Source organism: Anser cygnoides, chromosome 3 (assembly GCF_040182565.1).
Source record: "Anser cygnoides isolate HZ-2024a breed goose chromosome 3, Taihu_goose_T2T_genome, whole genome shotgun sequence".
NCBI classification, from domain to species: Eukaryota; Metazoa; Chordata; class Aves; order Anseriformes; family Anatidae; genus Anser; species Anser cygnoides.
In genome coordinates, this window is record NC_089875.1 from 28,508,154 (window position 1) to 28,533,417 (window position 25,264).

General features: G+C 35.3%; 1 protein-coding gene across 2 annotated transcripts in view; it reads right to left on the reverse strand.

Annotated features, from left to right (window-relative positions):
- Positions 1-25,264, reverse strand: part of LRPPRC (leucine rich pentatricopeptide repeat containing) — a 93,611-nt gene that overhangs the window by 63,221 nt on the left and 5,126 nt on the right. The window contains exons 2-14 of one of the 2 annotated variants that reach the window (XM_066993784.1): positions 19,742-19,947; positions 15,846-15,968; positions 15,015-15,136; positions 14,878-14,936; positions 14,060-14,146; positions 13,464-13,590; positions 12,282-12,426; positions 11,294-11,436; positions 10,909-11,014; positions 10,720-10,827; positions 4,239-4,357; positions 3,609-3,702; positions 342-411 (exon numbers count right to left, since the gene is read on the reverse strand). In XM_066993784.1, coding sequence (XP_066849885.1) covers positions 342-411; positions 3,609-3,702; positions 4,239-4,357; positions 10,720-10,827; positions 10,909-11,014; positions 11,294-11,436; positions 12,282-12,426; positions 13,464-13,590; positions 14,060-14,146; positions 14,878-14,936; positions 15,015-15,136; positions 15,846-15,968; positions 19,742-19,947 — 1,509 coding nt within the window. The remainder of the gene's footprint in view (positions 1-341; positions 412-3,608; positions 3,703-4,238; positions 4,358-10,719; positions 10,828-10,908; positions 11,015-11,293; positions 11,437-12,281; positions 12,427-13,463; positions 13,591-14,059; positions 14,147-14,877; positions 14,937-15,014; positions 15,137-15,845; positions 15,969-19,741; positions 19,948-25,264) is intronic. The other variant, XM_066993783.1, reaches the window with a different exon arrangement.

A 25,264-nucleotide genomic window follows, 5' to 3' on the forward strand; every position in this document is an offset into this window, starting at 1 on the left:
AACGGTTAACAATGATCTGTAGGGAAATCATATTAGCACAGCAGTTTAGCAACATAAAAGTTAGTAAAGATAAAATCCCAAATGTTTCCTACCCGTAGAAGTTTATATACTGTCAAATATCAGATAAACAACAATAGCAGTATGCTCAGATAGAGCAGGGGGTAAGGAAACCAGGGAGAGCAGAGAAAAAACAGATTCCTCAGATCTGCTACAGCTGGAATCCTACTTTAAAATTCTCAAACAATGAGTTGGGGACAGGAGGGGAGGGAAGACTGCACAGATTTGTGCTCAACAAGGCAAAAGAGAGAGGAAAAAAAGGGATATTCACATAACAACCTTACCTTTTGAATCCCCTAATGAGGCTGTTTCTAAACTGGTGAATATCAACAGAAGGTGTGCTTGCTGAAGACACTGTAAATGAAAGCAATGTTTCTAAAATAGTCATTCAAAAAAAGCCCTGAACTCCAACGAGTCAGTTGGTCACATAAATGGGGACTGAATAGATGAACTATTTTGTTTATTTAGTAAACACTGACAAACATTTGTAAAATCAAAATTTCAAATACCATGCTATTTGAAAAAGTCCTGGCTTTTATCAGCTCTACGTCTGCTTCCTTTCCAAAGAGGTTAAATATTCCAAGAGATTTTTGCCTCTTCACTACCTTCAATGCCAGTTAATGTATATATATTTATTTATTTATTACAAATTAGCAATAGAAATAAGCATCCCTGCAAAACAGTAACAAGACCAAATAAAATACTCCGTTGCAAAAAGCAAAAGAAAAAAATACAACGCTAACGAAGAAAACTTGAGACATTGGTACTGAAACAACAACAACAAAAAATACACCACAGACAAACACTTCACCGGGATGTTTCAAACTGAATACCTGCCTTAGAATAGGCTTAATGTAAATCCTACTGCTTTTTACCATGAGACTATAAACATTTCTTTCTGCTGGTGTAAACTGCCTGACAAGAAGCAAGAAGTAGTTTTATCTAAAGCACTATCCACTAAATTAAGTTAAATGTAAGGGGAGAAAAAGACACACCTTTGAATAACCATGAACTGTAAACATTAACATGTAGAATTGTTACAATATTGGATGAACACAAAGATAACTGAAATAATTTTAACTTAAATGACCTGAGAGGTCATTTACTGTTATACCTATATCCTCATCTTTAAGCTTTTTCTTTGCTAGATATTGGAAATAATTCTACCTTCTTCCTCTAAAATTGCTGTTTCTCATTCCAGTGTCATATTACAGCTGGAAAAACAAACAACAACAACAAAAACAGAAAAAACAACAGTAGTAGGTAAATTTAGGTCCTGTATGGAGCTATCTTAATTTGACTTCACTATCACAACACACCTAAACCCTCTGAAAACCTGAATGCACTGGGTCCCATCAGCAAAGGCTGTAATACAGTAGGTAGATGGTAGAGGAGAACCAAAATAAAAACACCAGCTCTGTGTGAAGCTGCAAAATAAAAGGCAGGAACAACATACTAAAACTACACCTTAGTCTAAGCGTAGGTGTTTAGAAAACTGAGTTTTAAATGTTTAAATGTTTATTTTACTTGGAAAATCTCAGGTGAAGTTGGTTTTCATGCAACCCTCAATACAAACCCTCCTCCGCTGGTTTATGAAACTTTTTGCTCATAAAAAGACGAGCAGAAAGCATCTTAGTATGCTCAGCTGCTGCTGACAATCGGCAACCTGGTTTCCTTAGCAACAAACAAGTCTGAGAAAATCAAGAGGCTGACAATGAAGTGGAATGGAATGGCATGATAAAGGGGAAAAGCAGCTCTCATGTACGCCGCCTTATGCGCTCAGATTCCTCAGCTGATGCTTCTTAGTTTTCATCTTGTCAGGAGCAGAAATCTATACGTTATAAGGTATGAGAAGCTGAATCAATACACCTAGATAGCAACCAGCACTCATACCCAGCCTTCACCTCCCCTAACTACATTGATGAGACAATTTTGAACTATTTTCCATACTGCATCTATTTTTCCCTCTTTGTAATACTGCAGAAGAAGCCAATCCAAAAAAAAAAAAAAAATCAGCTATTTAATATCTTTGCCTTATCATTTCCTAGGTGCTAATTAGATTTACTAGCATTCATTTCAGCTTGGTAAACTATTTACCGGAGTACATTCCTTTAAAGCTCAAGTTCAAAAGAAATTTTGTATGATTTTATGAATTATTAACGCTAGGCTTTGTAAAAAGAAATACCACTACAAGATTTAAATTCAAGACACAGACAACAGCTAAGCAATACACTATGTGAGAATAATTTCATGACAGTGAAACAAAATGCAGCATGTTACATATGTGCCGGATCACATATATTTACCTTATACCAGGTACAAACACATTTGTGCCTTTAAACACTACAAACACAATGAAAAATTACTAATTTACTTAACCAAAATGAGTGTGCAGGGATGGGGGGATATAATTTTTCATGTAGGCAAAAACATACCAAATCCTACTTCACTTTTCAGAAAAAAAATTATTGCTAATAAGTAGCTAGCCTTTCAAAAAAGGATTCAAAGCTGTTTCAAGTACTATTTTTTCGTGGTTAAGATTTCTGTTGTAATAAGAACTAACAAAAGTGATGGCAGAATGTAAGGTGAATCTTAAAAGATTCACTTAATTGATAAATCTTCATTACAACAATTAATAAATCACTAATACCTACTCATTTAATTTTCTCCTTTTCACTTGTATTATATACTGAAATACAAAAAAATGATTTAAGCTTTTATACAGACTCTGTTTTCAAGTTTAATATTAAAAATCTGCTTTTTTACTGTAACTTTTTCCATCTTCAGATGAACAGAGGACTACTCTGTTTTAGTATAAGCTTACAGTTAACATTAGTTTCTTTCCAAGCCTCAGCACAGCTTCACGGGGTCACAGCATAGTATCTTTTTGTATTAGCTAAATAAGCCAGTGACTGCTTTAACTTTTCCCTCAGTCTCACACAAACAAAACTGTTGTTTAAAAAGAGAACTTTTTGTATCAGATTTAGTCCAAGATTAAGGGGTTTTATTACGGACTCAGTATAGCAGGCATATAACTTCATGACCTAATTACCCTGTCAAATTCATACCCAACTTCCAGACTCAGGTTAATGTCAACGGCAGTCAGTTATTTAAAGCTGATTCATTCATAAATTATTCTGCAGTACTTCTGAGCAGTGCTGTTAAACTAGCATCCCTTTGTAACTGATGCCACAAACAGAAAACAAGAACAATCCCTGCACCAGAGCCTTAACAGCTTTTGTCCATGCCAATTGCTTCCTTAAGCACTCCTAGAATATGTGGGGTTCACAAGCAGATCACAAACACAGCTTTGCTAAATACCATATATGTCATGTGATGGCCAGTCTCAATCCTAAAAATCAATTTAACCAGGATACGTTGTCCAGAACTAGTGGTTTCAAGTCTGACATCTTGTCATAGAGAACCTCACATAACGAAAGCTTTGCGCATATTTCCCACGTATCTTTGTGCACATAAATCCCTTCACCTACAACCAACCTATGAGCACTACCACTGAGTATATAGTAACATGCAACATGAAATACACTTACACAAAGAAAGAACATTATTCAGTCTTCCATGTGCTGCTTCATGTCTAATTTGTGCTACATGGAGTCCAACAGTTTCAAACAGGCAGTTATTTTCCTACAGAAAAAAAAATAGTAAAAAAACATTTCAAGTACACACAATGAGCCTTTCTGACACTTTTATTTTTAAACTCTTCCTTCCCAAAGGACCCTGTCATTCTTGTATTGGTAGCTGTTGAGAACCTAGAAAAGTGCTCTACAAGAGGTCTACATGGCTAGTTAGATATGCTAGAACAGCACAATTGTTTTAATCTGCAATTCTGAATTCTTCATTAAACAAAACTGCACTGGAAACAAATATTACTGATAAAAAAAAAGAATGTAATTCATTTATTTATTCTGACTTCTAGAAACAGCAAGCTAGTGAAACTCACGGAAAATATTTTGGTTAACTCTGAAACAGAAAGAAAAGATGGCAGGAGAAAGACATTATAAATAAATCACCCATATAACAACTGCTTCAAAAGTATTTTCAATATATTAAACAGACTTGATCATACACATTCACATTTAGAGCACTACTAGTACCCGAATCTCTCACAGAGAAACAAGTGTTGCAGTGATCATTTTTATGAATTTCATATGCAAACTCACCTTCATCTGGGCACAGGCGGTTTTGCAATCAGCAAAATTTTTAAAAACATAGTCAGTGTATGTTTCTGTATCGATTTCCACCCCCAACTCATGCATCACTTTGAGGATCTCAAAGATACCTATCAAAACAGAATTGGTAAAGCTAAGCATTGCAGAAAAATGAAAATTTGAGAAACACATAAAAATAAATGTTACTTTTCAAAATCAGACTTGTCTCTTCAGTTTCCTTTCTTGAAACTACCATGCAAAAAAAATGCATTTTTATCTGAGGTGTTAATAAAGTTCATAACTGTGAGGCTTGAAATTGAGTTACTAAACTTCCTGTTGCATGATGCACTACCAAAATCAAGAAAGTCTTCCTTAGCTTGGAAATTGTTAGTACACAGTTATTTTCTAACAGTGAAAATATAACAGTTACTATTAGTTATGTTTGCAAAACATCTTTCGAAGCTATATATTAGAAGGCCCATATTATTGTGCATAAAAAAGACCTGAAATTAAGCGTAATGAATATAATGAATTTCAAGACACAAAATCAACATTCTTAGCTTTGTTCCCAACATCCAATCCCAATTAGTAAGGCAAGCTTTCAAGATTTGTTTCTAGATTTGTTCATAGCAAACAACATTTTCATAAACAAATGGGTTTGTGTTAACTCTCTGTTTAATGCATCAGCCTCAAACAGGAAATCAGAGAAAGGCTAGAGTCTCCCAAGCTCCCGTGAAACTACATTACAACTTTTACATGTTTCAGATCAATTCCCACACGTATTGCTACTGTAGAGAACCATCTGAAGACAATGATACCCAATCTTACTGGAGCTTAACAATGAGAGCATAGAGTTTTAGAGTATGTTTCATGCTTTTTAATTGTTCACACTCTTTTGATTTGCAGAAACTTCTTACAATAACCCTAGCTAGCAAACTCTGAACCCCTGTCAAAATCAATACAGGTATTATCATTTTTTGCTGGTCTAAAAATGACTTGTCAGTTGCTGCAGGACACCAGTTCCAAATAGCATATGTTTTTTTCAACTTGCATTTCATACTTATTACTTTAAAAATGCAAAGTTTCCCAAAGTCCCTGTCTTTGCCCTGGAGTGCCACCTATGGAAAAGTGACACTTCCATGAATATTTTATGCAGTGCACTATGGTGCAAATAATCAAATGTGAATTCCCTTTGAGCACTTGCAAATACATGCAGGCAAGTCACACTAGATTAAAATCGCATCATCTGTTCGAGTTTGCCTTAAACAAAACTCTGATTTTGGCCCAGAATCTGTGAAAATATGAATAAAGAATTAATTACGGTAAGTCTTTTCCTGATACCTTTCAAATTTTAACAGCTAGTTTCACGTTTTCAACTTCTCAGCAAATGTATTAAGCGCTCTTGTGTTGAAACCTTTTACCAAATAACTGAGCTCGAGTCTTCATCACTAAGGTACAATTTGAAGACTACAAGGTATCTAACACAGTGAACAAGGTGTGGTGAACTCAGGAGATTTAGACCTAGATACTTAACTCTATACCTAGAACGGAGCAGACATCTGCTTTGTTAAGCATAGCCATTCCCAAATACCCATTTGTCACAGAAAAGTTACATGGCCTGGCACAACTCCTCAGTAGGTAGGTGCACATATGAAGGTTAGGACACCAGCAGAAGACTGGGATGCAAATTAAGAAGGTATACCAACAAAGCTATTGTATATAGCCAAATTAAGTTGAAAGCACAGCCACACACTTCATACCTACAACAGCTGATGTGGAGGGTTTTTTGGAATAGGTTAATGAAAATCAACACAGAACCCTACAATTTCGCGTACGTTTCCTACCTCATGGAGAGGAGGAACTACTTTGTTACTGCATAAATATCTTCTGCAACATAAAGCAGTGAAACATTCCCACTTCTATCATAATACTACAATATCATCAAATGGATGGATGAGTAAAGGTTTGAGCATTATTATATGTTGACTTTCTAGATATCACTTTCATCTCATAACAGTATTGGAAAACACACTGATGTGTTCTCCCTCTCCCAGCTATCAAAGATCAGACTAGAAAGGACAGAAGTGCAATCACATTTAGCTAGAACACCGGTCTCCAGACTTTTCTGAGAATGCACTCTCCCCCACTTACGTGTATTTACTTAGAAACTGCATATATGTATTACTGTACTAGTATATTATGTACATTACAAAATATACTCAAAAACAGAAAGTAAAAAAAAAAATGAGGAAAATCAAATAAAAACTAGTTTAAAAATAATTATTTCTTTATCAACTGTACACCCACACCTCAATGGATTGTTTTGTGGATCCCATTTTGGGTTCTAGAAAACTGGGTGTGACCAAAAAACACACAAAGATACCCCAAAAAAATCACAATCAAATAGTCTTCTAAGAAGACTCTGAGAATAAAAGGATTACGAAGAGAAAGAATGCATTATTTTTTTAATGAGGATTAGTCCCTGGGGACCATATAATAGTTCATTCAAAAGGTCTGCATGAGACATACTGTATTTAAAAATATTTATTTTGCAATTGTCTAAATCCTGAAATTATCCAGAATTCTTGGTGTTGTTGGTAGCGGCATTCTTCTGCATTTGAGGAAAAAATCATGAGAGTAATATGAAATGCAGCATATCCACGAAGTCTTAAAATTTCTATTCATGGCATAAAAAAATCAAAATTTGATGGAGTCCTGTTTTCATGTATGCACAATAGTTCCTTGGACCCATAAGGGCTCACAGAAAGTTTTTTCAGTCACCTCCCTGCTTGATCAAGAAGAGGTTTTTGAGATGATGGGCTGAGGTATGTACAGATTCCAGGAGCTGAACAGCCAAAATTATGTAACTGAATTATAAGAAGACAGAAATAGGGAACAAAACACAGCCTAACACTTCCGTTCTCCTTTTTTTGTCAGCACTGGAAACAGCATTGGAATGCCCCAGTGGAAGTAGAAAAGCATCTTTCCTGCCTCATATAAGTATATCCAAACACCAAGAAATACAGTAAGAGATTAATCACAGGATGATCATAATATTCCTGTGATAGAGCAGAGCAACTGGCTGCTTCTTAAGGAGAGAAAAGAGAGGCTCACATTTCAGACCCCCTTTCATTTCTTAAGTTTCTCGTAAGTGGCACCTTATATCTAATATGGTCCCACCAGAACAGGGGAAATTGAATTTCTAAGGCAGCTACGTACAGTTCAACATGTGAAAGTACAGCATAATTGTGCTTACAGCAATTCTCTAAACACATAAGAAACTTGTAAAGTGAGGATGTGTACAGGAAAACAACGTAATATTAAGTATTTTTGCTGTGCTGTTAATCTGAGATGCACTCCAAAGTTCTTGGCTGGAGAGGTCTGTATCCAAAACATGACCTCAAGCAATTACTTTGGGAAACCACCACTCATTGCTCTCAGTGGACTCAGACATTTATTTCCTTTTTCATCCAACTTTCTTTCCTGGGGTGAAGTAAAACTTGAATTATCATTCACAAGCCATGTATTGTGTATAAAACCACAACAGTTTAATAGAAAACAAAATTAAAATACGCTATTGACTTTTTTAAACTGTCTTCAAAAATAACCGAAGTGATTCTACAAATATGAAGGGGGGCAATATGTTCAGCTACCAGCATAAGCCAAACATTTCTGATAACTATGTTATGCTCTCCCGTTACTATGATCTGATATAAGCTCAATCTCAAAAACCTTTTCTGATCTACTGCATATAGCTCTTTTAAACCCTTTTACATACTTTCCATTGCCAAACCTAACAGAATTTATTTAGACAAATACTAAAGAAATAAGTAATTATCAAGTTATATATCAAACGCATATAAAAGCGAGCATATTCCACCTGAAATATCTGCCTGTGTAAAATGACTGAAAAGATCTGTTTGCTAGTTCAGAGTGGTTAAGTTCTCTGCGGTACATTTAAAGAATTGCCTTGCTTAGCTTTATTCCTCCTAGCCACCACTTCGCTGTTATTTCTTCCACCTTCAGCTGCAAAACACAGAAATTAGGGAACCTTCTTTGATATAGCGTGTCAGGTTTTGTTAAAACAAACATTAGATAAATGTGTAATTAAATGTTGCTACTAGTTATATAATTGCTTGGGTCACATTATACGTATTATATTAAGGCATTTGTACCCTGCAGTTCTAGATATGTTGCTGCTTTTCTTCTGTGTCCTTTAATGATTGAGTCCATTGTCTACCTCCCATCAGATTTTTACCAGTTTCCCCCCCCCCCTTAAAGTTCTTTTCCATTTTCAGCCTTACCAATACTGAGATGCAAAATTATACACATTAGGCCAGGCATTGCTACTTTGTAGATGAAGCAATTATTACCTCCTTTTTAGTATGAGATGTGATGCAGTGTCTGTCTGTATCTTTCTTAGCACAGCCATTATTTTTCACTGCTAGAAAGCACCATTCTGCTCATTTACTGTCTGTTGTCACCTTTAAGTTCTCACTGAAGCATTATTTTCTGCTCTGTTATTTCTATTAAAATTTCAGGGTGTTTTTTTCTCCTCCTATTTACTTTACCTCAACTGTATTGGTTGTGTTTTTAGATAGTGGGTCTCATTCTTTTTTTTTCTTTTTAATTACAATTACATTTCAAAAATGAATGCGAGCTTACATATGGGGAAAAAAACAAGACAATTTGTTTCACTGCAGCAAGAATAATTCCACTGATTCTTCACCGCAGAAAGAAATGCTTAGATATCTTCTCACATATTTTAAGAATTGCAAAATCACTGACCTTTGTAGTTACGTATGGAGTAATAACTTTCACACTTGACAATTCAAACTCAGAGACTAAGTATGAGGTTACAAAAACATGTTTGCAAAGCCACAGTACTATCATACAGCCATACAGAAGTTTATGCATCCAATGCTTTTACAGACAGAAGAAGACAGGCTTTCTAGGGCATGTTAAAGAAAGCCAGAGTTAAGGGCTTCTGCACCAGTTTTATTCTCAATTTGTTTACATGACTTCCAGCAGTAACTCCTAGACTAACTCCTAGACAGAGTAGTCAATTTCTACAGCAGGAATTGAAATTAAGGAAACTTCTGAACTTGCCAGAGACCTCGATCCGAAACTTGAGTTTCTCTCAACAGTCAGACATAGCTTCAGCTTTGGGAGCTAAGTCTAAATCTAACGCTTTCAGCATCTCTTATAATTGTGTCAGTGAGGTGAAACCTTCATTGTAGTAACAGACAACCTTTTCTTGTTCAGTAGGCAGCACCCACATATACAGAAGTATGACACAATTTAATTTTACTTATTTATGGCAATAATGTACTCCAAGTAAGTCACAAATGACCCACCTAAAACCAACACTGAGAGACTTTTAAAATGTTGTAGAACTTTGAAGCACTTGAAAACGTGTAAGAAGATAAACTTGTGTAGTGGTCTAGCAGAACAGATCCTAAAGAGTTAATAAAAACTGAATATTGTTTTCACAAAGGCTTTTTGAAAAAGATTTGAGACATTTTTATAGCCAGAAACAATTAGGGAATACTTGTTTCAGCATTTCTTCCAAACTGGAATGTGACTGTATATTTAAGATAAAATTGCGATACGAAGAGAGTGCTAAAAGCACTTTTTTTTTTGTTTGTGCATTTTGTTTGTCACCCAGTGTCACACTAACAACTCTGCATCTCATTCTAAAGCACATTATACTGTGAGATAAGATGAAAAAGACAGTTTTTTGTTTCCCCAAGGGGGAAGTACTTCTGTTAAAAGCATCTTTTTACAATACCATTCTTTCTGAATTACCAATAACGCAAACCAAAGAATTAGATACTGTACTCTAAAATTTAATATTTGTTCAATTCTTATTCATAGCCTGTAGACATCCCCATGTGTAACAGGGGAAAGCATGCTAAATGCTTAAACGTACTTAAGAATCCAAAAGATTGAGCATTTCTGTCCTTCAATCAGGATGCTGTCAGGTCAGGCTCGCACATTCAGTGACGTAAGTTCTCCTGCAGTTTTTATTATTGTAACTAAACTCACATTTGGCTTATCAGGTACATAATAAGTTGGTTTAAAAAAAGAATTGGATTTGCAGTCCAAGAGAGCTATTATAACACCACCTTACTATTAAATGCTTCTCTCAGATTTCAGTTTCTTCAAGAGTAAGCTCTTGGAAGTAATGAGGAGTGAAAAGAACCACTGAAAGGCAGAAAGAATGCGAAGAGTTAAAATGATAAACTCTTTTGCTCATCTTTCTATACAAAGGTAAGCCACCTAAATTTGTATCACGATTAAGAAAGAAGGGGGGGTGGGGGGGGTGTTAAAAGGCCTTTCTGAAGGAAAAAAACGTTTGCAACAAAGACAGAAAAGCAGCAAGGTCTTCATTTATTTTCAAGAGCCTGGTGAATGTTGAAGTGGTGTTTTAGTGAAGATTTGTACCTTAGGTTTACAACAAAGCAAGAGGAGCACATATCATATTGCTAACCTTTAAGATTCTTCTCTTTCTGGAACCCAACTATCAGTGGCCAGAAATAGTGAGGTCTGAGCGGCACGCCTTCCTCTTTCATGGTCTTCATCACATCAATAGCCAGGGCTAAAAACATTCACATCATAATTAAACAGTGACCAAGTACTTTAAATAAGCATATGTAAAATAAATAAATAAGCAGTGTACCTGACTTGTTGGCCTCCAAAGCACAACGCAAGACAAATGTTAACGGCGCCGAGTGCATTTTTGTTTCTTTTAACTCACTACAAAATTGCTTCAGCTTGCTCAAAGGCTGCAACGAATTTCAAGAATTAATATATTTTTACATTTCTCTAATTGTTTACAATGTCAGATTCTTCTCATGTTTAGGAAGTGGATATTACACATCCCAAACACGTTTCCCTCATGAATTTCATTTTACTATGCAAATTGGCATGAAATACTAAAACCCTTTGATTCTGTAAGAACTACGCAAAAAAAAAAAATCTACCGTTTTCCATCTCCACAGATTCATTAAACTAAATACACTATCACTAGTGCATTACAAAAGAAGTATCACTATGCTGCATACCATATCTCTATTTACACAGTGTTGTAAGAAGAAGCTACCCTGGTCCACATTATCACGTGATAAATGATTATAAGACTTTAAAATACGGAAACTTATATCTTCAAAGCCATGAGTTATCAGAGTCAAACAGAGGTTCATCGCATCTGGAGATAGAAAGACAGAGAAAAACAACATTAGAATAGTGTATATAACTATTTTCACATTAAAATACACTAAAAGTAGTGAAAACTAGGAAAGGAAGTTTCATGTATCATTGACATACCTTTTAACATGACTCACTAATCAAATTTGAAATTTCAATTTTCAGAATTATTTACATTGTCAACAAAATTCACTTATTGCACTAAAAAGACCATGCCTAAGGTTAGCAAACCATCACCACTGTAGCATGATAGGATACCAGATAAGAGAAAAAAAATTCTAGAGATGTCGAAAAATTTAAAAAAAAAAGAAAAAAAAAGGAAAAGGAAAAGGGATGAGTATAATTAACAGTTATCAATCAGACTACACATACTGGGATCTAAAAGTGACTTTAACTGTAGATAGAGAAAACTATAGTCAGTGTTTACTGTCTCCCTTTTTATGACATTCACAAAGAGCTGTCACAACAGGAGTTACAATAGTGTTGTTTGAAGAAAGGACTCCACAATTACTGCTCTCCCATAAAGTCTTAATGAATTTTAGAAGTTAAAAAGATGATACATACATTGTTGTATGTGAATTGCTTTATATTTTATGTTTGGTTTATATTTTAGTTTAAAATATAATTGGTTTATAAAATTGGTTTATAATTTACATTTCAGAAAGCATGATTAAGAACAGCATAAATGAATCCACAAACTAATGCCAAAATAGTATTTTCATTCCATATTCAAGATACAAAATTGCCTATTTTTGGTGGCATTAGGTATTCTTGGGGGGAAAAAAAAAAATGCTTTCCTTCTCCATCCTGAGCAGCAAAGTACCACTGCAGTAACCAAGAACATACCTGGAATTAATTCCTTCTCAAATCTTATGCGTTCTTTAATATCTTCAATATACTGAGGATATCCAGCCTTGGCAAGGCTAAAAATCACCTGCATCAAAATCCTATCCATAAGGTACCCTTCAGTCTTCTCAACCTCTTCTAGAGTCTGAAAACAATATGATATTTAACTTTAATAAACTTTATACTGACTTCAAACAGAATGCATTAAAATAATAAAATTTACAAAAGCTGGTGGTTGTGGTTCGTGCCTCCCCCCACCTCTTTTTTTTTTTTTTTGTACCATGGGTTTAGGTACAAGGAATATGGTAGAGAATACCAAAGATCTAGAGAGTGTCACACACACTCAGAATGTAAAAAGGGAAAGATATAAGGGATACAACAATATTTTAATATTTTTTTCCAGTACCTAATAATATATGAAAACACCAGTGGCATTCCCACCCGTCATGGAATGACTTTCAAAAGAAATCACTATGAGAAGGGGAGAATGATTAATAAAAATTTTGCTGGTGTATGGGAGAAGGTTGCTTGATGAAGATTTAATACGTAAGCCCCAGGACAGTAATATGTTTCCCATTTCTTCCTTGATTTGGTCCTCTCCATCTAATACTACTACTATTTATTAAAATCAAATCAATTTTATGTGCTCATTCCTTTCCAAATACTTCCTTTATTTAAAAATAAAAAGAACAAAACTTGAAATGATCAACTACATGAAGGGCTGTAAAGCAGCATTATCTTACTCAGACACTATGAATATGTAAGTTGCAGGTATGAACTCTCCTTTAAAAAAAAACAAAACACTGTTTTACTGGAAGGATTCTATGCTTTGAGATTCTATGCTTATAAGAGCAGGATAATCAAGATTTACTTTTATATATATCATATACAATCACTGCCTCTTGAAAAAACCCTGAATTATTAAATCACTCACTGGCAAACATTATTCACCATGTCTTCTCATAGTGTGAAAAGCAAGCATCAATAGACAAATATTTTTCATAAAGTAGGAGACTGCTTTCAGTCAACTGGCTATTCAGATGCAAAAAAAAAAAATTAATTTTTGTTATGAGGAAAAGTTTAAAATATCAGTATGACTCCTCCTGTATGGATAAAAAGCATTTTGAAATTAAACTGAACAAAAGATCAAACAAATTATATTTAAACTCAAACTCATAATACCTTCTTGATGCTATCAGCATCACCCTTTTCAGCATATACATTCAGTAGTGATAAATAGGTGTCTGGACCTGGCTCAACACCAGCCATCTTCATCACTGAAAGGATATTTTCTGCACTCTTGATATCTCTAAAAGAATTCAAAAGAAAGATTCTCAGTGGATTTAATCACAATTGTTTATTGTCACTTCCACCTTTCTTCATTAAGGTTTTAAGAATCGGAAACAAAGGCTGCAACAAGTACAGAGAAACCTATTTAACTAAGCAAATCCTAAAACATCAAAGCACAAATCGCATTACTTAGAAAACTTTCAACAGTTGACAAAGTTCAAAAGTTTAAATGCAGCAAATTTTCAAACAATACAGAAGTACAGTAATTTATCTTGAAATACAACATTTTCAGAAACAAGAAAAAACGTTTCCTTTGCCACATAGGCCTGTTTGCTTCAAAAATGCATAGAAAGACAATCTTTTATATTATGCAAAACCATTATGCTATTTTGTGGCATGCAAATTTCCTGTGCAATATCACTTTACGTTATTGTAAAACATAAAAGCAAAAAGTAATTTATTTTTTTTTAAAAAGGTATTAACATTACCCTGATCTTGCATGACCTTTCACAAGGCTACTGAATACTGCTTCAGTGATTGGGAGATCTTTGCTCTTCATAAATCCAAGAATCTTACTGAAAAAAAGAAAAAAAAGACAATTTTTATTTTTTTTATTTGAAAAGAAACTACCAAGCTATAACTGTGCTGTTGAACAAGTACTGAATCAAACAAAAACAAATACTGATGTCACTGAGCTATTTTATCTAGGCATGCTGCATAATATGGTCTTTTTTCATACGAAATAGATTTGTCATTTTGAAATATGCATAGGCAAAACAATGGGGCTGAGATTTTTTTGTTTGTTTCTATTTTCCTTTTTCCTTATTATACATGTCCAGCAATCTCACTGTTGCAACTTAATGTTGCTAAAAAATTAATGCAACTAATGTTAGATAGAATATCCAGTGAGCCCTGTGTAACAAAAAAGAATTACCACTATTTACTCCTTAGGCCACTTCGTTCTCAAATGCCCTCGCAAGTAGCCATTTTCTTACATAGGCAGTAAGCTTTTATAACTTTATACTTGTTCCACACCTGCTCTAAAAATGACAAAACAAGTTATTTTCTAAGCAACTTCAATACAATTTGATCTGAACACATATCTATGGCTTATTTTCATTTTTGTGATGTAGGTTCCAGCTATCTCTAAAAAGTTGCTATTCAGTACTCAAATAAATTATATTGTATCCTCTTTGCTTAACTCAATTTCTAAGAATTACTCTGAAATGAGTTTTAACACTAATGGTGGGGAATACAATAAACAGATTTCTTAGAAATCTCTTCAAATGTGAGTGCAAAAGAATACCTCGCTCCTTCAATGTCACCCTCATTGCAATAAGCAGCAATCAACCTTTGGTATGTAACCTACAGAAAACAAAAAAGGGAAGTTAATGATTTCTATCCAATAAACATTAACCAAAAAATACTATTAAAAATACCTACTCGATTGGGCTGCACATTAGCTTCCTCCATTCTGGCCAAGAATTCCGTTGGAGAAAATGTATGCTCATTCTGAAGGTAGACTTTAAGTAAAGCATTATAATGGCTTGTATCATAGACAGCACCTAAGGAAATATTTCAACCGTTGTCACTGAATGTAGATGCTCTAAATTTGACATGATTTTACAGCTTTCTTAGGTAATTAATTTCTTATCAATTTTATTCTGGATAAACTTTATTTATAATCAGTCTGCTTCCTTTTATCCACCTTTACAGTAACAGGCATCTATTTAACAGCGCACATTTGGTTGTGAAAGGGTAAAACATAACAAGAGCACAGGAACACTGCTACTGGTGTGCACACTATTCTGCAGCCTCTACAGGTGTATTTATTTTACACATTTAGTACTATTACTATCAAGAATTGGTTAATCTATGCAACATTTATAGATAAATGACTAACTTAAAATTAAAAATCATCTGATAAAATAGCTGGTAGCACTAGGAATACTCAGCCTACCTATATCAACATAACATCTAAAACATGTACAATACATTCTTACAACGATCAAAATCAAGTGAAAGTCTGATTTAAGCATCACAAAAAGAAATCTTTAGATTTATTATAAACACCCCTAGATGTCAGTATAACTCCCAGAATAAGAAATAAGTCTCTCACCTGAATAAGAAAACCTAGCATTTATTTACTAATGAGGTTTTGCCATTATAACCTAACATTTAAACACTATTAAGATGCATTCAATCTTCTATTAGAAAGAAAGCAACTAAAGCACGCAGCTATTCCAGCAGGAAGGACTACCAAAATTAACCTACCCAGTTCTTTCATCTTGTCCCATATCGCATGGGCTAGTTCTGTTCTTTCAGATGACAATACCTCTGGTAACAGAGCACCACAACTTCGCAACAAAAGCAAGATCTGATTACTCCCTGGACACCCTGCAGTAAAAAATAACATTATTAATAGGTCTAATTCAAGTAAAGCAGAAGCAGTCACTCAAACACACACACAGAAGCAACAATGCCAGAAGTCTGTCAGATGTACGAACCAATGGGAACTATATCTTTCAGTAAGTGTATTTATTTCTAACTTTTACTCTTTTTGGGATTCATTTGAAAGATAACACTGAAAGAACTTTTAAGTATATTTATAGAATATTACTGTCTAAATTTCAGGACTTTCAGTTTCTGATGGTAACTTGTCCAAGTAATCGTATATACTAAGCACCCATATATATGCTAATATATATATGCTATGCGTATATGCTAAGCACCCATCCTTCCAAATAGTGTTACAAAAATTATTTATTTTTACACCTATTTATAGCTCCTGAAAAGGAAAGTTGCTTTCAGTCTTCCAGTAGAAAAGAGTTCACACCTTAAGAATCGCAGTGCATCTCTCTTCAAATGTGACATTCAATGAACCCCTACACAATTCACACCTTACCTACCAAGTTCTACAAGTGTGTATGCCATGTCAGGACTTAATAGAAACAAGGTAACATGAAGAAGATGACAAGACACTATCATAACTCATCCACCTGACAGAAGCTGTTTTTATTTTTTAGTGTCATCAATGAAGATCAATAAACAAGCTTTCAAATAGCCCAGAAAGGAAAAAACTCTATAACCCTACTCATTCAGGCTCTTCTCTTGTCGCTATGCTATTGCTGTTAACCTCCAATTTTTATTTATACAGTAAAATAACTAAAGTTTAAGGCTGAAAAGAGAGGTTGCTGGCAAGCAGTATGAATGGTATCTCAGAATCCTTTCTCCAGCGCTAATGTTAGACCATCATTAGGAATGGAAGTGAAAAACGGAGAGAGAAAAAACCCTCATGTTTAAATGGTACACAGACAAATTTCTTTACAAGGAATTATGCATTTAATATAAAAATTGAGACTGATCCATTTAAACATTTAAGCATTTCATATATAAGTTTTCAAGACTGAACTTTTCTACTGAACAGGATACCCAAATGATTAAGCAATGACACTATTATGCGCTGCAGAAGGTTCATGATAAACCTATCACTGAGCACAATACTGAGCTATGGTGAACAGAAAAAATAGAAATGCAACACAAAATATCAACTCAGGTGGTCAGGTAGTTTGTATTTCCCGCTAATCCTAACAGGGACACAACTTTTTGGCAAATCTCTACAATTGCAAAATACTTCATACCAATTCCATACTATTTCAAAACAGGTATTCTGAGATATCCCAAATTTAATTCCCCATTTCCGTTAGCACCCATTTTCATTTCTGCTCAACATAAAATAAATGAGTTAATTTATATCAAGAGAATAATGAAGGAAGCTAAAAATGTCTACATCATCCAACTTCTGTACGCAACCCTAGCGAAGTCAAAAACCGAATTACGGACTCAGCTGACTGCCTTGGACTTTACTACTACTCCTGAGGCAAAACTGGGCAGAGCTGCAGGATCCCTCAGAGATTATCCAGTAAATTGGAGACACAAGATTTTTTCAATCGCATCTTTATAAGGAAACACAGACATTTATAATAAAAAGGAGGGTTCCTTTAGAAAGCAGAATACTAAAAAAAAAAAAAAAATCAAACAGATGTATGTTTGCATACAAGCTAAATGTTAAAAAAGTTATTTAAGGTTTCCTATCCCAAACAGCAACATACACGAAGACTTGCATGATTCAGACTTTCAAAATCACCTGAAGTCTGCAGCATCACAAATGTTCTGTAAACAACTTCCGAGTCTTCATGCCAACACTCTTAAGTTGTGTACAGCCCAGCATAAAGGCAGGAGCTGTTGCCACTAACAATATCTCCAGCTCCTCCTTACCTCTCTAAGTAGAATTTTCAATTATACAGAGCTATAAGAACAGCTATACAGCTATAAAGTAATGGCAAAAAAGGAAAAAAAACCTCAAGAACAGAAAGGTATAATACCATCTAGAATTAGATCTGATACACAAAAGGACCAACAAATATGGGTTATCACATCACTATCGTAAACTGGGTTTCAATAGAGCAATCTATAGCAAAAATGTTATTTATCAGAGTAAGCTCATCTGGAAAGAAACACACAGGAGTGGGGGAAAAAACTAAATAATGAGAAAAGATAAGATAAAATAGCTAGAGAGGGCGGGTACAAATTGCAAGTGCTGATTTGAGCTTGTGAAAACATGGAGTGATGGGAAATGAAACATACTTCATACAACATAACTTTTAAATCTCTGCATACAATCAAGTTAGTGTGGTAAAAATGCCAACACATCTCCCGTTTCACGATGCCAGTGTTTTACACATACTTCATACTAGTGATTTAGTACTTCAAAGTCAAAAGGAACTGGAAAAAAGATCAGCAGTATGAGTACAGAAAGGTGTAAGATGAGATCAGCATCAAGCACACTGTTCAGGTATTTTTTGTGTTATAGTTACAAATGGAAGAACATTAAAACACATATTTTAAAAAATAAACAGTAAATACGACTCCACAGTTTGCTAAATTTGCTTTCAAGGTTGTTATAAAAAAAAAAAGGACAGTTTTTCAAATTAAGATTTGTCATTTATTTTAATGGAGGCCTAGTACAACCTTTTGAAGCTTGTTGTTTTCATGAATCCCAAAGCCCACCCAAATGAAAAATACTTAAATAACCAAAGGAAGTTATGAGCAATTAAACTCTTTACCAACATGCTTCCTAAAAAAACTCTAACTGATCAAAAATCATGAAGAACTGTGGCTGCAGATAAGCTTAGAGGCACAAAATCTTTGCTTATCCACATTTGCAATTAATAAATTTATACCTAAAAAAGAAAAAGCAGTCAGAAAGGATATCACAAGCAGAAAGACAAACTAAAAAAGTTCAACAAAAAGAATGAATTGAAAACTCATCTTTTAACCAGTGAGCTACAAAACTTTAAGACCACTATCCAAATATATAAGCAAGCCAATACCTTCCAGGATAGACAGCAAAGTTTAAAATTAAAACAAAACAATACATGTTGTCATTGTTCAGTATACTCAAAGTTCTCATTTCAATTCAACACCTCAATTCATAAAATATCTCCGCTGACTCATCCTAACAGGTACCAAATCTCAACTGCGCTACCTGATTTGCAAAAGATTAATATAGTCTGGCTATTTTTAGACAAAGGAATATTGAATCCGTCAGAACAAACAATGCCTCAGTTGTTTATTTTTGTTTTATTGAAAAATAAATAAATAAAGCTTTTTTAATCTGAATATCCACAGCTACCTGATAATGGGGAAACCTGGGGACAGATTTCCACATTTCCCTGCATAGTTCCATTTTAAAACAGATGACCTCTCAAAGACAGCATGGCTTCCTACAGACATAAAATATACTGTATAAAGTAGACAGATACAATCCCTGTTAAGAGTTCAGAACACAGTTATATGATAAAAGTGTAACATTACCAGAAAAAAAAAAACTGTAATAACCAGAGCAACGTGATAAAATTTCTTAAAAGTAGACTCAATTTTTACAAGTTGTATAAACTCCCAAAGACAAAAAACCCTTGAAAAGAAAATGTGTGCACTTAAAGCAGAATAGTATCTCTAAAGCATTTAAAGTCTGTTCATCAATACATGCAGAAGGTTAAACAACATCCAAAAGGCAAAATATAATCAGAACTCCTTCAGAAATTTCCTTGGTTTGATGAACTGTTTTATTACAGCTTTAGCTTTAACTTGAATTGGAAGCAGCTTACCTTCTTTGCATATTTCCTGGAAGACTCTTAGTAGAAGCGTTTTCGGGATGCGGCCAGTTTTTCTGACAGAGTTATCCAGTTTATTTAACGCCCAGTCAAACTGCCATGCCTGTCTGTTTAGACTTTCTGACACTGGTTCTTCTTTAACACTTCCCTGCTGTTGAGGTGCAACTGTAAGGAACCTTGTTTGGTAAACTACATTTCTGCTTTAATAAAAAGAAGAAAAAAGGAAAATAGAGATTACGCTTTTGAGAGTCATCTTGCAACTACACAAGTCATACTTAATGTCAGGAAGATAATGCTCTTTACTTCTTGCTGATGAACCGTTTCTCAAAAACATTCCATATTAATGTAAACAAATGCAGGTGACTGATTTCGCTGCACACAGTGAGCCTTTCTACTACAAAAGATAGTCACATTTATTTTCTCAAAGTGACAATTGTTCATCTGAGATTTTCAGTTAGATCCAATTCGTGGTAAGTGGTTTGAGTACTATTCCTACATAAATAAATTTTTTTAAATCATCTCTGTGCTCTAGAAGTCTATTGTCCTATTATGGGATCTCACAACAGCTCTCACATGCCTTTAAATCCTGCTCCAAAAACAGCCACAGACAACTCTTCCAAAACACAGCAAATCAAGGCAGCAAATCATATCGTCCTTTTCAATTAAAATACACAAGAAATAAATCAGAGGCCAGCGTTGTAGACAACAAGGTGTTTCCAACAGCTTAAAGCCTAACAAGATCGATCGTTCCCCATTCCGAAGGGTTTATATTAACAAATATGAAGCTGTTGTCATCTTGCGACATAACACACATACCAAACATACACTGGATTTATTTCAGCATTTATTTTCTCAAAATAAAGTGCAACTGCAAGAAATATCATCAAGAAGCGTTCTTATTTCAAGCAAGACACTTAAGAGCCCACCACTTATTTAGCTATTAAAAAAAAAAAACAAGTTGATGTATGTATGTAGCTACATGGGCAAGCTTAAGGCCCCAGCGCAGGCGCCCCAGTGCAGAGAAGAGGCCCACAGGTAGGCCGCTCTTGGCTGCAAGCCGCTAAATGGCCAAAAAAGGGCTAAATGGCCAAAAAAGCCCAAGCAGGGGGCAGGTAAGGGTGTGGTGGAGAACCTGACGGGTGGCTGGGTTGTACCTCGTGAGCAGGACGCGGCCCAGGGGATGTCTTTTCCCCGGCCACTGGAAATCCTGATTTGCTAGCCGAGCAGGCCCCAAGGTAAGTTCTTCTAGCTGAACTCTTCAAACGCAACCAGCCTGAAGCTGATTGTCTTTCCTAAGACGGCTGTGAGAACAGTGAGGTAGAAAACGTGTATGATCTATGAAGGCATTCAAAGGAGTCCTTCAGTAACATGGACCAGCACTACTGCTCGGATTTATCTTTTTCAAGCAGGCAGATTTTACTCTGGGAGCTTCCTCCTGAATAATTTCCAGAGGCCAGCAAACTACCTGCATTTTATTTCAACAGGGAAAGGTCAAGGAAGAAAAAGCGGAAAAGAACAAAAAAAGATTGCCAAAAAGCAGAGTTCTCCTTCAGTCTCAATTCCACCTCCAGCTTACAAAGTCTCACCCTTTCCTTCGGGCTGGCCCTCACGTTAATCAGCTCCCTCTTTGAGCCGGTTCACCTGGCCAAGCTGGCACAACACTGGCTCACGCACACAGCTCCAACAAGTTGTGGAAACAGCTCATGATGTCCAAAACCCACCACAGTGAACCACAAAAAAAGAAACGGGCTAGGAATATGTGGTAAAAATCAGAGGAAGCAGGAAGAAAAAGAAGGAAGCGAAACACTGCTTGCGGTAGTGAATAAATTGTCAGCTTAGCAAAACCTACTTTAACAATGCCATCTCTCACCAAAAACCTGAATCTCCAACAGCATCATTTTCCCTGTTTCCTTCCTTTTCCTCCTACTTCATCATATAACCAGTCACAGTGTACTTTCCCTCAACCAGAAACCATTAGGCTAGTCAGATTAAAATCCAGTAGTACAAGGTAAGACTAACAGTAAAATATGAAAACTTGAGTCCCCTCAGGTGTAATAATCAAATGAGATGGCTCTAACGTATATTCTTTAATAACACGTAAATAACACTACAAAACTATAAGCTATCCACTGGATAACTGTAAGAATGAAACTAATTACCACCAGTTCTTTATTTATTTATTCATAAAGATGTAGATAAAATCCTATCATCTGCTATTATACAGCCATTAAAAGAGCTACGTGAAACCTTTTCAGAGTACTTCAAGTCAGGTTAGAAAAAACATTTTGGATGCAAGCAGCAGCACAGGACTCACTGTCTATGTAATACAGAAATTTACACTTTGAATCCCATTAGCAATCAAAGTACAAGCAAGAAAAAAACTTTTTCAGATTAAAATTGAAATATCTGTTGTTTCTGTTCATTTCTCATGACTGAAGACATTTCAAGGCATAGCAACATGGAAATCCAAGTCCAAGTTTTTGACAGACAGGGGAGAAGAGTACTGCAGTATAAAACAAACTGAGGAACTCTTCAGCCTTCTGGCATCCACCTAAAGCATCACTATCGTTCTGAAGTATAATGTGTAGCATAAGACTTGAGTGTTTCTCATCACCTGTAGGCTTTCAGCATTTATGTAAATCATACTTTTAGTATGGCTTAAGAAACCATATAATGCTAGGGTGCTTACATCCATAGTAAGAATTTGTTAAAAACTACTGTGGATTCACAAGCAGGATGAAGCTGAAGGAACCCACAACCCTGAATTTGGTTCTTATCACTACAAATCATCTAAGAACACAAAACTCGGGAGAAAATTACAGAAAAAACATTAAGAGTTCCCTATTCTACAGATTGAGCACCGAAGAAAGACAGCTTCCAAAAATGCAAACTTCAACCAACTAAGGGAACCAGTATCAGGATTGATTTGAGACAAGTAAGTGAAGGACAAAAGAATACAGGGGAACTCATACTAAAAAAGCAGTTATTCATGTATCAGGAATCTTTAGCAACCTTGTGCAATTTCTCCCTAACTTTTATAAGACTTTTATAAGACAGATGACTAAGAGAATTAAAAAAAAAAAAAGGCAATGATAAAAAACATAAAAGGCCAGGCTACCTGTCTCAGTTTGGAAGTCACATAAAAAGGCAGCAAGAAAGGCTTCTAAGTAGATGAGCAACGATTTTAGAAAATACAGATACATCTTAAAATAGAAAAAAAATGACAGATCATACACTGCTTAGCTTTCAAAAAAATGTTAATTATGACCATATGACAATTTTTTAACTGTTTCACCATAACTAAGTAAATTTTAACAAGGAGATAGGAACATAAGTGAGAACAGAAGAACGGACTAAGTAATTTTTAGAAACACTAACTATTCTTAAGATATTAATGGACCTCACTCAACTAATCTCCAGTCCTTGACCCATGTCCATTCAAAAGTTACATTAACAATTTGGATGACAGAGGAGATAGGAAACTTATAAAACTTGTAGATGAGAGCACACCAGTAACAGCGGCAAACTCTTAGACGGAAAACTTCAGACGTCAAAGTCATCCTGACTACTTGATGAGAGGGTCTGAAGTCGACAGAGCAAATTCAACAAAAAAGAAAGAAAGCTGTATTGTACATTTTGGACAAAAAAGGCATAAACGTAACATGGCATACAATTAGGTACACAACAGAATTCCTAACAGAAGTAACACAGATAAGACACGGGGAATTACTCTGCTTGTCATGGTATGGTTACTCACAGGAAGACAGGTTTGAACAACTCCTCTATCCAAGGATGGACGCAACTATACATAATCCACCAGGCATCGTATTGACAATATTAATTGTTAGGAAATATTAGAACAGGACACTTTGACAAACAAACTCTCATCTGGAAGCTTGTGAAATAGATGAGGGGGATAAAATCTATCATGTATGACCTTGACATTCCTGTTCCTGCCACAGTGCTAGATGTTAGATTACATAATCTTAAGGTGTAACCTTATTTTTTCTATTATTCTAATTGACTGTGTTCAGAACTAAATGTTAGGCTACACAGCAAAGTGCATGACACCACTCCAAGGGCTGAAATAGGTTTAAGTATTTCAGTGGTTGCCTTTAAACAGCCTTTTAAGATCCTTTCCGTGTGAAACATTTTACTTGCAAACATACAAAGCTACACGACAAATTTCAGATCTGTTTGGATTAGCATCTAATTCTTCCCCAAATGTTTAATTTCTCTTTACCATGCTTCAGAATTGTGTTTCTTTGCACCTACAAAGAGAAGCTCTAAAGAATAGATTAAACTCTATGAAGTGAATTCTCTCCTACTGCCACAACTGCAAGATTAGAAGTAGCCTTCCCATGTTGGAGCCTTTACATCATTGTACCTTTACATCATTTTCAGCTTGGTTTCTACAATTATGAGGACTAGATCTGTAGATCTTGCCCACACAGGGAAGGTTAACCAATTATATGCCCCTAAACCCAACATATAACTTCCACTTTTCAGCGGTAACTTTTCCCTTCCATTGTGGCTTACAGCACTTTGGAAAAATGTCGAAGCTAAACTAGTGAACAACTCATGCAGTGATGAAGTAGCCATTGGGAATTTATATTTAATTAACCAGTAAATTTTTTGTGTTTGCAAGGGTTTAGTGAGAAACCCAGCACTGTACTGATGTACTTGCATTCTGTATTTCTAGAGCAGACTAAAGGCAGTGCGTTTGATTCTCTGAAGCAACAGAGATCTTAAACAGCAGCCTGAGTATAAAGCATCCCGTCTTTCCCAAAACTCAATAATAACAAATAAAAATGGTGGTTCCAATGGTCTGCCTGGCAACAGAAGAAAGTTTACTTTCTGTAAAGCCTGACAAATTCCAAAAATTCAAAGAAAGGATTGCACAGCCACCATATGGATATTTGCCTCTCTCTCTTAGAGCTGCAACAAAGTTTTTGCTACGCCACATAAAAGTACTGAACATTCAAGTTCTTTCTAAATTAAAGAAGTTAGAAGTATAGGAAATAGTTTTCAGAATACAAGCCATGCTCAAAGTAAAATAATGGAAAACTTACAAGAGTTAAAACTCATCACTCTATGTAAAAACATTCCCGACATTTGTTAAATTTAATCAAGTCAAGACCATATACTCCAACTGAGACCCCAGCATGATCCCTATGGTCAGTGCTACCCCTGACTCAGCTACGGTCACATACAAGGCCAGTGTTTAGGTCACTGCACTCTTGTTTCAGTGCCACACAGTAGGATCCTGTGGGAAGAGAGAAGATGTTATGTTTTTTCATGTAGACTGAGAAATGACACGGCTCCTGAAGAACATCTGAGAACTTTGCATAACTAATTCACAAGTTAAAATTGTAGCATGCAGCAAACCATGAGTCATTTGGGTTTTTAAACTGCAGCTTATCCAACGCTCAAATCAAGTCCTCTGGATCTAAACCAGGATTCTTTAAAAAGTCGTTCTCCTTCCCATCTCACCAGCACGCCCCAGTCCCGTACAAG